The 16,695-nt window shown below is 51.3% G+C and overlaps 1 protein-coding gene across 1 annotated transcript; it reads right to left on the reverse strand.

Moving 5' to 3' along the window:
* Positions 1–12,634, reverse strand: DHDH (dihydrodiol dehydrogenase). Its single transcript, XM_032270958.1, has 7 exons — positions 12,461–12,634; positions 11,985–12,096; positions 11,377–11,540; positions 8,312–8,564; positions 2,224–2,348; positions 775–925; positions 1–154 (listed from the first exon to the last, which is right to left on the reverse strand). The coding sequence occupies exons 1-7, from the start codon at positions 12,548–12,550 to the stop codon at positions 45–47; spliced, it is 1,005 nt and encodes a 334-aa protein (XP_032126849.1). The 5' UTR covers positions 12,551–12,634; the 3' UTR covers positions 1–44.
* Positions 12,635–16,695: the final 4,061 nt, after the last annotated feature.

The following is a 16,695-nucleotide window of genomic DNA, read 5'->3' on the forward strand; positions in this document are numbered from 1 at the left end:
TAAGATCTCTACAGAAGTGACATCTTTATTTACTCGGGCATACATCAGCACTTGTCTTGGGGGAGGGTGACTCCAATGGCCTTCCTCACCTCCTCAAGGATGTCAGCCAGGAGCTCACTTTCCGCCAGGGGAATCATAGGACTTTCCTTCAGACCTGCACGGAGAATGCAGTTAAGGACCCCTCCTACCCACACACCCGAGACCCGAAGAACTACAATTCCCAGAATTCCATGTGGTTCAGGTGGACAGATGCTGCAGGGTTTCTTGGGAGATGTAGTTTTTTTTTTTTCTTGCAGACAGTCCTGCTCTGCCGCTCAGGCTGGAGTGCAGTGGTGCGATCTGGGCTCCCTGCAACATCTTGGGAGATGTAGTTCTTTTTTTTTTTTTTTTGAGACGGAGTTTCGCTCTTGTTACCCAGGCTGGAGTGCAATGGCTCGATCTCGGCTCACCGCAACCTCCGCCTCCTGGGTTCAGGCAATTCTCCTGCCTCAGCCTCCTGAGTAGCTGGGATTACAGGCACGCACCACCATGCCCAGCTAATTTTTTGTAGTTTTAGTAGAGACGGGGTTTCACCGTGTTGACCAGGATGGTCTCGACCTCTTGACCTCGTGATCCACCCGCCTCGGCCTCCCAAAGTGCTGGGATTACAGGCTTGAGCCACCCCGCCCGGCCTGGGAGATGTAGTTCTAAACAGCAGGGTGACAGAGCAGGTGGAGAGGGGTCCAATATCCCCCAACAAGGCCTGGCACCCGCCGTGGTCTTCCACATCCTTACCCTTGCGCAGGCAGTCCCGGACGTGCTTGGCCTCATAACTCATGCCTGCTCCGTTGACAAAATTGCAGTCCTTTGGGCCTGGGGGCAGCGGGAACTCCTTATGCTCCCCCTTCACCACCAGCTTGGTTGGGCACCAGCAGGGGTCAAGGACCTGGAGGAAGAGAAGAAGTGGCGCCGCTGCCTTCACCAATGCTGCTTGCAGGGGCTGACCCCCAGAACATGCCAGGTGGTGCCCAGGGGCCTCCCTCTTGAACCTGGTGGCTAAGGACTTGCCCAGTCCATCCCTGGGCAGCTTTGGACCCTCCCTCATTTCTGGTTGCTAGGGATTTGTTCCTTAGCAACGCTGCTGTCACACGAAAATCCTGTCTGCTTCCCCAGGAGCAAACCTCTCCCTAACCTTGGGAGGTTAGAGACAAGGTGTTGCTAAGGCCTAGAGAGGGGGACGTATCTTCGTGTGTCTAGACGAATCACGTTTTCTTCTTCTTTTTTTTCTTTTTTTTTTTGGAGACAGTCTCGCCCTGATGCCCCACCCGGGCTGGAGTGCAGTGGCGTGATCTCGGCACACTGCAACCTTCTCCTCCTGGGTTCAAGTGATTTTCCTGCCTCAGCCTCCTAAGTAGCTGGGATTACAGGTATGCGCCACCATGCTCTAAATGCTAATTTTTGCATTTTTAGTAGAGACAGGGCTTCACCATGTTGCCCAGGCTGGTCTCGCGTTCCTGAACTCAAGTGATGTGCCCTCCTCGGCCTCCCAATCATGCTGGGATTACAGGCATGAGTCACAGTGCCTGGCTATAGAATAGGGTTTTTTTTTGTAACAACAGGGCACCAGGAAGACCAGTTAAGCTGACCTTTCGCAACACCCAGATCCTCCCCCGGATGCACTTCCAAAGTTCACAAGTGCCCACCAAGCATGGTTGATAACTGGCTTCTCCTCAGGCCTGAAGATACATATTTGAGACAGGATCTCACTCTGTCGCCCAGGCTGGAGTGCAGTGCTGCAATCTCAGCTCACTTTATCCTCTGCCTCCCAGGTTCAAGTGATTCTCCTGCCTCAGCCTCCCGAGTAGCTGGGATTACAGGCACTTGCCACCACACCCGGCTAATTTTTGTATTTTTAGTAGAGATGGGGTTTCACCATGTTGGTCAGGCTGGTGTCGAACTCCTGACCTCAGGTGATCCGCCCACCTCAGCGTCCCAAAGTGCTGGGATTACAGGCCTGAGCCACCGCGCCCAGCCAGGCCCAAGGATATTTGACAGACCAGCAGGTTCATGCTAAGTAAGGAGAGCCTAGAGGCCCAGACCCCGCCTCTCGGGTTGGTTAAAGAGATGAAATCCTCAGCAATGATGTGGAATTGGCTGCTCCTGCCTTCCTCAGCTCCAGGGGCCATTTGGCCCCCTCCTATTTTAGGGGTCACAATCTCCAATGCCTGGGCTGGCGCATCTCACCTGTGCCATGCCCTTGGTGCCACTCACGGAGGCCGTGTTGGAGAGCTGGGCCGTGATGCTACAGGTGAAGCTGCCATGGACCCCTCCTGGGTACTGCAGGAGCACAGTGACAGTGTCGTCCACACCTGGAGGGAAGTCCGGGTCAGGGCAGGGGTCTCTCAGGGCAGAGACTCTGAGATTGCACAGGCCTCAAATCCTGCCTGTGGAACCTTGGGAGAGAGACTTCACTTATTTTTTTTTTTTAAGATGGGGTTTTGCTCTTGTTGCCTAGGCTGGAGTGCAATGGCGAGATCTCGGCTCATCACAATCTCTGCTTCCCAAGTTCAAGTGATTCTACTGCCTCAGCCTCCTGAGAAGCTAGGACTACAGGTGTGCGCTACCATGCCCGGCCAGAGAGACTTCTTGCATGGCAATGCAAAAGAATGAAGTGCTACAGCGTGGATGAGTGTCGAGGACACCATGCCAGGCCGGGCGCCGTGGCTCACGTCGGTAATCCCAGCACTTTGGGAGGCCAAGATGGGCGGATCACAAGGTCAGACGTTCAGGACCAGCCTGGCCAACGTGGTGAAATCCCATCTCTAGTAAAAATACAAAAAAATTAGCTGGTTGTGGTGGTGCACGCCTGTAGGACCAGCTACTCAGGAGGCTGAGGCAGGAGAATCATTTGAACCTGGCAGGTGGAGGTTGCAGTGAGCTGAGATCGTGCCACTGAACTCCAGCCTGGGTGACAGAGCAAGACTCTGTCTCAAAAAAAAAAAAAAAGAAGCCGGGCGCGGTGGCTCAAGCCTGTAATCCCAGCACTTTGGGAGGCCGAGGCGGGTGGATCACGAGGTCAAGAGATCGAGACCACCCTGGTCAACATGGTGAAACCCCGTCTCTACTAAAAATACAAAACATTAGCTGGGCATGGTGGCGCGTGCCTGTAATCCCAGCTGCTGGGGAGGCTGAGGCAGGAGAATTGCCTGAACCCAGGAGGCGGAGGTTGCAGTGAGCCGAGATCGCGCCATTGCACTCCAGTCTGGGTAACAAGAGCGAAACTCCGTCTCAAAAAAAAAAAAAAAAGAAAATACAAAAAATTAGCTGGGCATGGCGGCCAGTACCTGCAATCCCAGCTACTCACGAGTCTGAGGCGTCAGAGTTGCTTGAACCCAGAGGCACAGGTTGCACTGAGCCAAGATCGAGATACTGCACTCCAGCCTGGGCGACAGATGGTAACTGTGTCTTACAAAAAGAAAAAAAGAAAAGAGAAAATACCACGATAAGTGAAAGGAGCCAGAGCCAGGCTGGGCACAGCGGCTCCCACCTGTAAGCCCCACACTCTGGGAGGCCAAGGTGGGAGGATCTCTTGAGCCCAGGAGTTTTTTTTTTTTTTTTTTTTTTTGAGAAGGAGTTTCGCTCTTGTTGCCCAGGCTGGAGTGCAATGGCGAGATCTTGGCTCACTGCAACCTCTGCCTCTGGGGTTCAAGTGATCTTCTCCTGCCTCAGCCTCCTGAGTAGCTGGGATTACTGTCAGGTCTCCATATGCAAGCCTGGAGCCTGAAAGTCGGAAGTCCTGCCTACCCCGGCTGAGGTCTCCCACCCCCTGCCTGCGTTCGCCATTGTCCCTGATCGCCAGGTGGAGCTTCCCTGGACAAGCCCCTCACCCAACCCTGCCATCTTAACCGTTCTTATGATAATGTAAATACCTCTCACCCAGCCCTGCCATTGTAACTGAACTTGTGGCCATGTATCTCCTTGCCTCTATCCCCAACCACTGTAACTGAACTTACTCTGCAACACCCCCACCCCCAAAAAAACTACCCAAACCTATAAAACCAACTCCTAATCCCACTGCCCTTTGCTAATGCCCTTTTCGACCTTAGCCCACCTGCACCCAGGTGAATAAACAGCCACGTTGCTCATACAAAGCCTGTCTGGAAGGTCTCTTTATTCAAAGTGCATGTTTTTCAACAATTACAGGCATGCGCCACCATGCCTGGTTTACTTTGCATTTTTAGTTGAGACGGGGTTTCTCCATGTGGAGAACTCCTGACCTTAGGTGATCCGTCCACCTCGGCCTCCCAAAGTACTGGGGTCACAGGCGTGAGCCACACGCGCCCAGCCAAGCCCAGGAGTTTGAGGCTGCAGTGAGCCGAGAGAGATGACACCAGTGCACTCCAGCCTGGGTGACCGAGTGAAAAAAAAAGGTCATATATGATTCCATTTCTAAGAAATGTCGAAAACTGGTAAATCCATACGTAAGTCTTTTTTTTTTTTTCCAGAAAAAAAGATTAGTGGTTGTTTAGGAATGGGTTGGGGGAGGAGAGAATTGGGGAGTTACAGCCAAAGGTGAACGATTTTTTCATCTTTTGAAATATCTTTACTTGCCTTTAGTGGGTTTTCTTTTTTGAGTAATAAAAATGTTCTAAAATTCAGGCTGGGCTCAGTGGCTCACACCTGTAAATCCCAGCACTTTGAGAGGCCGAGGCAGACGGATCCCCCGAGGTCAGGAGTTCGAGACCAGCCTGGCCAACATGGTGAAACCCCGTCTCGATCAAAAATACCAAAATTAACCAGGCACGGTGGCATATGCCTGTAGTCCTACCTATGTGGTAGGCTGAGGCAGTTGAATCGCTTGAACCTAGGAGGCAGAGGTTGCAGTGAGCCAAGACTATACCACTGCACTCCCGCCTGGGCGACAGAGCAAAACTCTGCCTCAAAAAAATAAAAATAAAAATGTTTTCAAATTGAATCTAAAAAAATCAGTTGAACATTGTGGTGCATCACCACAATTCCCAATACACCAAAAGCCACTGCCTTAACTATAAACCTTTGTGTGAGTGTGGTGTGTCTCACTGTGTTGCCCAGGTTGGTCTCATGCTCCTGGGCTAAAGAGGTCTTCCCGTGCTGGCCTCCCAAAGCCCTGAGATTACAGTTGTGGTGAGCACCACATTGTGCTGGGGACTTCATCTTTCTGATTCAGATTTTCTTCTGCTGTACAAAACCTGTTTTGTAGGTTTGTGCAATTAGGTTCTCTCATCGCTAAAGAGGGGTTAATGACAGACCACACCTCACAGTATTGTTACAAGTATTATGGTAAATGATACAAAAGTGCATAAAGAACCTAAAAGACGATTTATTTATTTTTATTATTTTATTTATTTATTTTTTGAGATGGAGTCTGTCTTTCTCTCCCAGGCTGGAATGCAGTGGCACGATCTTGGCTCTCTGCAACCTCCATCTCCTGGGTTCAAGTGATTCTCCTGCCTCAGCCTCCTGAGTAGCTGGGATTATAGGCATGAGCCACTGCCTGGCAAACTTTATTTTTATTTTGTTGAGACAGTCTCACTCTGTCGCTCAGGCTGGAGTGCAGTGGCACGATCTCGGCTCACTGCAACCTCCGCCTCCCGGGTTCAAGCTGTTTTCCTCCCTCAGCCTCCTGAGTAGCTGGGACTACAGGTGCCCACCACCATGCCCAGCTAATTCTTGTATTTTTAGTAGAGACAGGGTTTTGCCATGTTGCCCAGGCTGCTCTCAAACTCCTGACCTTGTGATCCGCCCGCCTCGGCCTCCCAAAGTGCTGGGATTACAGGCGTGAGCCGCCGTGCCCGGCCTCCACTGAGTTTTCCAAAGTGCTTCCTTCAAGCTGTTGTTTTGTTCTGGCTTTTCACTGTTTTCTGTGGTATTATTTGAAAGATGCCAAGATGGCTTCCTCTATGAGTGCCCATTTTTCCCTTTTAAATGCAGTCTTGGCTGGGCACAGACTCACACCTAGAATTGCAGCACTTTGGGAGGTGGAGGCAGGAGGACTGCTTGAGTCCAGGAGTTCAAGACCAGCTGGGCAACACAGCAAGGCCCCATCTCTACAAAAAATAAAAAAATTTGGTCGGGTGTGGTGGCTTGTGCCTGTGGTCCTAGCTACTCAGGAGGCTGAGATGGAGGATCCCTGGAGCCTGGGAGGTCAAGGTGGCAGTGAGCAATGATTGTTCCACTGCATATAGCCCGTGTGATACAGTGAGAGCCTGTCTGAAAAAAAAAAAAAAAAAAAAAAAAAAGGCTGGACACTAGGGTTCATGCCTGTAATCCTAGCACTTTGGGAGGCTGAGGCAGGTGGATCACGAGATCAGGAGATCAAGACCATCTTGACCAACATGGTGAAACCCCATCTACCAAAACTACAAAAATTAGCTGGGCATGGTGGTACGTGCCTGTAATTCCAGCTACTCGGGAGGCTGAGGCAGGAGAATTGCTTGGACCAGGGAGTCAGAGGTTGCAGTAAGCTGAGATCACACCACTACACTCCAGCCAGGCAACAGAGCAAGAATCCATCTCAAAAAAAAAAGTACAATCTATTTGCCCATCTCTGAAAACTGAGCTGGCCACGTAACTTGCCTTGGAAAATGGGCCAACAGCAAATATGGTGTATTCAGGGGTCTGAAAAGTGTTTGCACATCAGAAATTCTGACACCATAGTATGCACTGTATCTAGTCAGCTGGAGAGGCCAGGTGGAGGAGAACCAAGGCTTCCCAGACAGTAGCCTACCACCTGCAAGACATAAATGAAGCCATACCAGACGGTGCAGTCACAGCTGACCCTCCAAGAACCACCAAGCTGAGCCCAGCCAATGCACAGAATCACAAGCTAATGCTATTTGAAGTCACTAAGTTGTTGTTGGATTTTTTTTTTTTTTTTGAGACAGTGTCTGGCTTTGCTGCCCAGGCTGGAGTGCAGTGGCACCCCGTCAGTTCACTACCACCTCCGCCTACCAGGCTCAACTGATCCTTTCCCTCACCCTCCAGAGCAGTTGGACGGCAGGTGCATGACAGGTGCACGACACCACACCCAGCTAATTTTTTTTGCACTTTTAGTAGACACGGGGTTTTACCACGTTGGCCAGATTGGTCTTGAACTCTCGGCCTCAAGTGATCCACTCACCTCAGCCTCCTGAAGTGCTGGGTTTACAGGCATGAGCCACCATGTGCAGCCTGAAGTCACTAAATTTTGGGGTGGCTTTTTTTCTTTCTTTTGCAGCTGAGGACAACTTTAATAAAGTATGGACTGGCTCTTACTTCTTGGGGTTAAAGGTCAAAGAGGAAGGGCATCACACCTGGCTGGCTCATGTACTGTTGGACACTTTCCAGCTGAGTGGAAGCCAAGGCAAGGGCCTCTTCCGCAAAGTGTGGTAGCTTTATTTTTATTTATTTTTTTGAGAGGGAATCTCACTCTGTCACCCAGGCTGGAGTACAGTGGCACCATCTCGGCTCACACCAACTTCTGCCTCCTGGGTTCACGCAATTAATTCTCCTGCCTCAGCCTCCCGAATAGCTGGGATTACAGGCGCCAGCTGCAATGCCTAGCTAATTTTTGTATTTTTAGAAGAGACAGGGTTTCATCATGTTGGCCAGGCTGGTCTACGACTCCTGACCTCGGGGGATCCACCGGCCTTGGCCTCCCCAAGTGCTGGGATTACAGGCATGAGCCACTGCGCCCAACCAAGTGGGGTAGTCTTTTTTTTTTTTTTTTGAGACGGAGTTTCGCTCTTGTTACCCAGGCTGGAGTGCAATGGCGCGATCTCGGCTCACCGCAACCTCCGCCTCCTGGGTTCAGGCAATTCTCCTGCCTCAGCCTCCTGAGTAGCACACACCACCATGCCCAGCTGAATTTTTGTATTTGTAGTAGAGACGGGGTTTCACCATGTTGACCAGGATGGTCTCGATCTCTTGACCTCGTGATCCACCAGCCTTGGCCTCCCAAAATGCTGGGATTACAGGCTTGAGCCACCGCGCCCGGCCTTGTCTTTATATATATATATATATATATTTTTAATACAGACAGGGTTTCACCATGCTGGTCAGGCTGGTCTTGTACTCCAAACCTCAAGTGATCTGGCCGCCTTGGCCTCCAAAGTGCTGGGATTATAGGTGTGAGCCGCCACGCCAAGCCCACCTGGACTCGTGCCTCTGATCGTCCCTGGCTTCATGGAACGTTGTTCCTCCAGGTATCTAATCTAATTCTCATTGGCCTGGAGCCTTGTCCCCAGCTCAGTGCTCCCAGAGAGGGAGAGATAATCATTCCCATCCCCATGCAATATTCCAGCATAGACGGTACCTGTTTCATGACGCCTTCCCATGGCCAAAATCTTCTCTGGCTTCTGCCCTCCGAAGACCATGGACATGAACTGGAGGCAGTAGATGCCGATGTCCAGCAGGCCTCCCCCAGCCTGGGCCAAGTCTACAGCCCGGGGCACATGGGTGAGGTCCTTCCCAAATTCTGCCCGAGCCACTCGGAGGTCTCCTAGAGTTCCCTGGGCCAGAACAGACCTCAGAGCCTCGTAGGCAGGAAAAAAGCGGGTCCAGATGGCCTGCAGACCACAAGGAAAGGCATTAACCACCCAGTTCTAATCTCTTCTGGGGTCCCCATCATGGGTGGATACCCACCGCAACCCAGTCTCCAAACACAGCCCATCCGTCCCCAAGTGGTATCCCTCTTGCTCCTGACTCTCTTGACACTTGTTCTTTTTCATTTTTTTTTCCCCCCGAAGACGGGAGTTTCACTCTTGTTGCCCAGGCTGGAGTACAGTGGTGCGATCTTGGCTCACCGCAACCTCCACCTCCCGGATTCAAGCGAGTCTCCTGCCTCAGCCTCCCGAGTAGCGGGGACTACAGATGCCCACCACCACGCCCGGGTTATTTTGTATTTTTAGTAGAGATGGGGTTTCTTCATGTTGGTCAGGCTGGTCTCAAACTCCTGACCTCAGGTGATCTGTCCACCTTGGCCTTCCAAAGTGCTGGGATTACCTTTTTTTTTTTTTTTTTTTAAATAGAGATAGGGTCTCACTATTTTTCCCAGGCTGCCCTCAAACTCCTGGGCTCAAGCAGTCCTCCCACCTCAGCCTGGAATCTCCCAAACTGCTGAGATTCCAGGCACGAGCCAATGCGCCCGACTGACTTTTCTTTCTCATCTGGACCATCGCCCCTGTCTCCCCACGTGATGGGCTGAACTGTGTCTGTCTCCCTTCCGCTTCTGCCCCCTCAACCACAATTCATGTGTTCCCTAGCACCTCTGAAAGTGACTGCTGTGACCATAGGGTTTTTTGAGAGATAATTATGTTAAAACGAAGTCATTAGGGTGGGCCCTTATCCAGTATGACTGGTGTCCTCACAAGAAGAGATTAGATGCAGATATAGAGCACGCAGGCCAGTGGGTTTGAGAGTGATGTGTGCATTTCCTAGTAAAACTCCTTAAAGAAGGCATACAGATTACGAAGGTAGAAATAAAACTCTTTGTTCATAGATGACATGATCTATGTAGAAAATTCAAAACAACACAATTTAAAAATTCCTGGAACTAGGGGCCAGGCCCAGTGCCTCACGCCTGTAATCCCAGCACTTTGGGAAGCCAGGTGGGCAGATCACCTGACGTCAGGAGTTCGAAACCAGCCTGGACAACATGGCAAAACCTTGTCTCTACTAAAAATACAAAAGTTAGGTAAATGTGGTGGGAGGCACCTGTAATCCCAGCTACTCAGGAGGATGAGGCAGGAGAATCGTTGAACCCGGGCGGCGGAGGCTGCAGTGAGCTCAGATCGCGCCACTTGACTCCAGCCTGGTGACAGAGTGAGACTCTGTCTCAAAACCAACAACGACAACAAAAACCAAAAGACTTCTGCCTCTTGGAGCAGCCAGTCTAGAGAGACAGAGAACAGGCGACCAAGGGATGAACAAAGGAATACCAAGGACACAAATAAAGGGAGGCTCCCTGACCTGATGCAGGATGCTGAGGGAGAGGGGGAGTGTGGGGGAGAAGGGGTGGGGCCTCCCTGAGGAGGTGACACTCCTCCATGGACCAGGCAAAGAGCCCAGAGAAACAATGTCACGGGAGAGCGGGAGAGCAAACAAAGGTGCAAATGTCCTGAGGCTGCACTCCAGCAATTCCTTTTCTTCCTGCCTACCTTCCTTCCTGCCTTCCTTGCCTGCTTTCTTTCTCTCTCTCTCTCTCCCTCCCTCCCTCCCTTCCTCCCTCTTTTTCTTTCCACGGAGTTTCACCAGGCTGGAATACAATGGCACAATCTCAGCTCATGGGAACCTCCACCTCCTGGGTTCAAGCGATTCTCCTGCCTCACCCTTCCTAGTAGCAGGGATTACGGGCATGCGCCACCATGTCCAGTAATTTTTGTATTTTTAGTAGAGACGAGGTTTCTCCATGTTGGCCAGGCTGGTCTCGAACTCTCAACCTCAGGTGGTCCGCCTGCCTCAGCCTCCCAAAAGGCTGGGATTACAGGCGTGAGCCACTGCGCCCAGCTGCACTCCAGCAATTTGTAAAAATGCTGACACAAGAGGGTCAGGGTGCACAGGAGAAGGGCGGGGCTGGCGGATGTGGCCGAGGTCAGCCCAGGCTCCAAGCAGGCTCTGAGCAGCCAGGAGGAGCGTGAACAGGGGCCTAAGGGCACCAGGGAGCCGCAGGCAGGCTCTGGGCAGAGGAGGGACAGGACAGTCTGGGTGTTGTGGCAGCTGGATACTGGTGTCCCAAAAGATATCCATGTCCTGATCCCTGGAATCTGTGAATGTGTGACCTCATGGGGCTAAGGGGTCCTGGCGGATGGGATTACATTAAAGACCTTGAGATGGCCGCAGCCAGTGGCTCACGCCTGTAATCCCAGCACTTTGGGAGGCCGAGGCAGGAGTTCGAGACTATCCTGGTCAACATGGTGAGACTCTGTCTCTACTAAAAATACAAAAATTAGCCAGGTGTGGTGGCAACCGCCTGTAATCCCACCTACTTGGTAGGCTGAGGCAGGAGAATCGCTTGAACCCAGGAGGTGGAGGTTGCAGTGAGCAGAGATCATGCCACTGCACTGCACTGCAGGTTTGTAGGAGGTTCCCTGTTCCTTCCAACCTCTATCCCTGGAAACACACCCAAACTAAGCCCATTGCCATTCTATGCCACTTCCACTCTTGGCATCCTTTTCTTAAAGGCTGACAAGATTCAAGCAATGTAAGTAAGCCTGGCGGTGTTTGCTAGGGGCCAAAAGCAATGGCTCTCACAGTAACAGACGCTGCCAGGAGATTCAGATACATCCTGGCAAATGCACTGACCCCGCCCACCCCCTGGCAACCGTATTTAGTAACGGCAAGCACTGCTATGCTGGATGGGAAGGTCGCCTCTGTCCTCACCTCCATAAGAAAGAGGCCTCGGGATCGGGCCTCCTCAACCATCTCGCGAACTTCTGCCGCGTTCACACCCATAGGCTTCTCGCACAGAACTGCCTTGCCTGCCGCCAGGCACAGCATCACCACCGCCTTGTGCTGGGGGTGCTGGGTGCCAATGTAGGCCACCTCTAGTGTGGGAGCAGGTCAAGAGGTCAGTAGCCCCACCCACCCAGACCGCCGAGCTCTGCCCGCAGCTTTGAGGCCCTACCCCAGAACCCAGGGGACCGTTTCTCTTAGGGAGCTGTCCTTTGGAAGGAGCTGTCACCTGTCGCCATTCTGTCTCTCTCTCTCTACTTATTTTTATTTTTATTTTTTAGAGACAGGGTTTCACCATATTGGTCAGGCTGGTCTCAAACTCCCAACCTCAGGTGATCCGACCACCTCGGCCTCCCAAAGTTCTGGGGTTACAGGCCTGAGCCACCGCGCCAGGCTTAGCCCGTTTTATAGTTCTGCCTCCCAGCCAAAGATCTTTATAGAACCCAAAGGGATTGGCCCATCCTGAGGAGCCTTGCATCTCCCACGGGGCATCTCCAGGGGCGGCAGCCAGCACCCCCATTGCCCTCGCCACTCACCCACGTTCGGGTCCTTGGCCAACTCCTCGTAGGAGCCGTAGGCCTTGGGGATGTTGTGTTTCTGCGCAAACTCCTTCGCACGGCTCAAGTCGCGGGCCGCTACCGCCACCACCTGGAGCGGCGCAAGAGTAATATTTGAGTGGCTGGGGCAGGTGTGGAAACTGGATGGAAGGGAGGCGGAGGAGGAGGCTCAGGCCGGGGGAAGGGGAGACTTGGTCCTGGGGGCGGAGATGACGGGGACTGGATATTTAGACCCTAGAGATCTGCAGGAAAGCCGTTATGAAATCCTCCAACATTTAAATTCTCTTCACACTACCTCACATCAAGACCTTTCCAAACCTCAAGACTCTCAGATTTGCAGAACAGAGGTGGAGAAAGAGGTAGCAAGGAAACAAACGTTTCATGCCATGACAACCCATTCACGAGTCCTGAACCCTAAAATCCCTTCTCCATTAGAATCCGGAGGGCGGGCGGACCTTGTGCTCGGAGCGAGGCAGCGTCTGCAGCACGGCCGTGAAGTCGCTGGAGATGAGGCCAGCAGCCACGATGCCCCAGCATACCGCCATCGTCGCGATGCGGAGTCCCTAAAACCGAGCGCCCCAGCGCGCGAATTAAATACCTAAAGCCCCGCCCACCCGGGGGCGGGTCCCCCAGTCTCCGCCTCCATTACGCCTACGCCACTCCTCGTTGGCTCCAGTCAACAGTGAGGTCATTTAGTTCTAGCTTCCCCATTGGGCGAATGCACCGTTTAGCTCCGCCTTACAGAGGGAACGGCACTTAGACGTCGCTTCTGCATGTCTGACTTTAAGCTTGCGGGATCCGCGGCGGGAAGGGCAGCGGGGGAGGCGAGGCTTGCTTTCTGGCCAACACCAATCCCTGAGGAGTTAGATTTAATGTCTTGCCCTCTGGACTTTGTGGCAAAACTCTACCCTGACTTTTTTGCTCTCCCATCCTTAGGAGTTGTTCAGAGGGAGAGAGAGGATTGTAACAGCAAAGTTAATAATTATGACTGATGTTCATAGAGCACCTGTAGGCCAGGTCCTCAGTTCCGCGCTTGACCTTCCTCATTCCTGATTTCTTCCCGCAGACCTGGGAAGTAGGTTCTTTTGTCCCCAGTTCACAAAGGGGAAAACAGACTCCAAGATATCTGGTCATTTTTTGGAGGCCTCACAGTCAGGAGGTGAAGACCTGTAAATTGGCTATAATTTTAAAAACCAGGCTGTCTTGCTTGTGTTTTTTTTTTTTTTTTTTTTTGAGACGGGGTTTCGCTCTTGTTACCCAGGCTGGAGTGCAATGGCGCGATCTCGGCTCACCGCAACCTCCGCCTCCTGGGTTCAGGCAATTCTCCTGCCTCAGCCTCCTGAGTAGCTGGGATTACAGGCACGCGCCACCATGCCCAGCTAATATTTTGTATTTTTAGTAGAGACGGGGTTTTCACCATGTTGACCAGGATGGTCTCGATCTCTTGACCTCGTGATCCACCCGCCTCGGCCTCCCAAAGTGCTGGGATTACAGGCGTGAGCCACCGCGCCCGGCTTGTCTTGCTTGTTAAGAGCCCTGAGGTCAGGCGCAGTGGCTCACCCCTGTAATCCCAGCACTTTGGGAGGCTGAGGTGGGCGGATGACAAGGTCAGGAGTTCGAGACCAGCCTGGACAACGTAGAGAAACCACATCTCTACTAAAAATACAAAAATAGTAGCAGGCACCTGTAGTCCTGGCTACTCTGGAGGCTGAGGTAGGAGAATTACTTGAACCTGGGAGGCGGAGGTTGCAGTGAGCCGAGATCAGGACACTGCACTCCAGCCTGGTGACAGGGTGAGACTATGTATCAAAAAAAAAAAATTTAGCCAGACATGGTGGCGCATTCCTGTAATCCCAGCTATTTGGAAGGCTGAGGCAGGAGAATCACTTGAACCCGGGAGATGGAGGTTGCGGTGGGCCAAGATCAAGACACTGTACTCCAGCCTGAGCAACAAGAGTGAAACTCCATCTTAAAAAAAAAAAAAAATTGATGTTCCCAGGTATTTGTCGTAGAGAGACAAAATAACACGTTTGCACACAAACCAGTACACAATTGTTCATAACAGCTCTACATGTCAAAGCTTAAGGTCAAATTTCCTTTAAGCTGCCAGTGAATTCAACAAAACAAAATACTACTCAGCAATAGAAAGAAATGACATTTTTTTTTGACATGGAATCTTGCTCTGTAGCCCAGGCTGGAGTGCAGTGGTGCAATCTTGGCTCACTGCAACCTCTGCCTCCTGGGTCCCAGTTCAAGCAATTCTCCTACCTCAGCCTCCCAAGTAGCTGGGATTACAGGCACCAGCCACCATGCCCAGCTGATTTTTGTGTTTTTTAGTAGAGATGAGGTTTCACCATTTTGGCCAGTCTGGTCTTGAACTCCTGACCTCATGATCCGCCCGCCTTGGCCTCCCAAGGGATTACACATGTGAGCCACCTTACCAGGCAAGAAATGAACTATTGATACCAATAACAACTTGGGTGGTTCTATCCAGAGCATTGGGCTGAGTGGAAAAAAAGATATTAGCCAGGTGTTGTGGTGCATATCTGTGGGCTCAGCTGCTTGGGAGGCTGAGATGGGAGGATTGCTTGAACCGAGGTGATAGAGGCTGCAGTGATCAGTGACAGAGCAGGACTCAGTCCCCCCCAGAAAAAAAAAAAAGGAGTGTGTTTGCATACTGAACGATGCCATTTATATAACATTCTCAAAGTCACAAAATTATATATAGTGATAGAAAACAGACCAGCTGTGAGCAGTGGTGATTAGAATTCAAGGGAGAATTTTATTATTATTATTATTATTTTGATAAGGAATCTTACTCTGTAACCCCATCTGGAGTGCAGTGGTGTGATCTTGGCTCACTGCAACCTCTGCCTCCCAGGTTCAAGCAATTCTGCCTCAGCCTCCCAAGTAGCTGGGATTACAGGCACCCGCCACCACATCCAGCTAAATTACATATTTTAGTAGAGACAAGGGTTCATCATGCTGCCCAGGCTGGTCTTGAACTCCTGACTTCTGGTGATCTGCCTGCCTCGGCCTTCCAAAGTGCTGGGATTACAGGCATGAGCCACCACACCTGGCCTGGAGGATTGAATCAGTAAGGGGTACCCCCAAGGGAGTTTCTTTTTTTTTTTTTTTTTTTTGAGACGGAGTTTCACTCATGTTACCCAGGCTGGAGTGCAATGGCGCGATCTCGGCTCACCGCAACCTCCGCCTCCTGGGTTCAGGCAATTCTCCTGCCTCAGCCTCCTGAGTAGCTGGGATTACAGGCACGTGCCACCATGCCCAGCTAATTTTTTGTATTTTTAGTAGAGACGGGGTTTCACCATGTTGACCAGGATGGTCTCGATCTCTTGACCTCGTGATCCACCCACCTCGGCCTCCCAAAGTGCTGGGATTACAGGCTTGAGCCACCGCGCCCGGCCCCCAAGGGAGTTTCTTTGTGGCAATGGGATAGTTCTGTTTTCTGATGGTGGCGATAAATACTCGAATCTTCACATTTGATAAAATTCATACAAATAGACACCCAAGGCCAAGCATGGCAGTTTACACCTGTAATCCCAGCAATTTGGGAGGCCGAGGCGGGCGGATCACAAGGTCAAGAGATCGAGACCATCCTGGCCAACATGGTGAAACCCCATCTCTACTAAAAGTACAAAAATTAGCTGGGCATGGTGGCGGAAACCTATAGTCCCAGCTACTCGGGAGGCTGAGGCAGGAGAATCGCTTGAACCCAGGAGGTGGAGGTTGCAGTAGGCTGAGACTGCACCACTGCACTCCAGCCTGGTGACAGGGTGAGACTGTGTCTCAAAAAAAAAAAAAAAGAAAAGAAAGAAATAGACACCCAAAATTTTCAAAAGTGCATTTGAACCCAAGTAAGTCCTGGTGAAACCTCAGTAAGGCCTGTACCCGATTAAAAAGTATTGTAGCCGTAACAATTCCTGCTTGTGACCATGTGCTACAGTCAGATAAGATACCATCATTGGAGGGAAGGCAGGGAGGGGGCACGTGGGAACATTCTGTACTATTTTTGCAACTTCTTGTAAGTCTTCAATTATTTCAGAACAAATAGTTACCGTTAAACATTGACAGACTGCCTGAATAGCCTAAACCATCCTGAGCACAAAGAACAAGGCTGGAGGCATCACAGGCCAGGCGTGGTTGCTTATGTCTGTAAATCCCAGCAGTTTAGGAGGCTGAGGCAGGAGGATCATTTGAGGCCAGGAGTTCAAGATCAGCCTGGGCAATATAGTGAGACCTTGTCTCTATTTAAAGAAAAAAAAAACCTGAAGGCATCACACTACCTGACTTCAAAATTCACTATAAAATTATAGTAACCGGCTGGGCACAGTGACTCAGGCCTATAACCCTGGCACTTTTCTTTTCTTCTTTTTTTTTTTTTTTTTTTGGTTAGATAGATTCTCACTCTGCAGCCCAGGCTGGAGTGCAGTGGCACAATCTTGGCTCAAAGCAACCTCCACCTCCCGGTTCATGCAATTCTCCTGCCTCAGCCTCCTGAGTAGCTGGGATTACAGGTGTGCACCACCACGCCCAGCTAATTTTTGTATTTTTAGTAGACACGGGGTTTCATCATGTTGGTCAGGCTGGTCTCAAGCTCCTGACCTTGTGACTGCCTGCCTCAGGCATCCAAAGTGCTAGGATTACAGGTGTGAGCCACCTCACCCGGCCA

The sequence above is a fragment of the Sapajus apella genome, unplaced genomic scaffold (genome assembly GCF_009761245.1).
Source record: "Sapajus apella isolate SASKATOON/1434 unplaced genomic scaffold, GSC_monkey_1.0 scaffold220, whole genome shotgun sequence".
Taxonomy (NCBI): Eukaryota; Metazoa; Chordata; class Mammalia; order Primates; family Cebidae; genus Sapajus; species Sapajus apella.

What these genes read in the sequence shown, in the direction of transcription:
- DHDH (XM_032270958.1), bottom strand. Translation starts at nt 12,550, where the DNA reads ATGGCGGTATGCTGGGGCATCGTGGCTGCTGGCCTCATCTCCAGCGAC. An exon ending in TGCCTCGCTCCGAGCACAAG is followed by an intron (nt 12,097 to 12,460) that starts GTCCGCCCGCCC and finishes GCGCCGCTCCAG; the next exon opens with GTGGTGGCGGTAGCGGCCCG. An exon ending in GCACCAAGGGCATGGCACAG is followed by an intron (nt 926 to 2,223) that starts GTGAGATGCGCC and finishes CTCTTCCTCCAG; the next exon opens with GTCCTTGACCCCTGCTGGTG.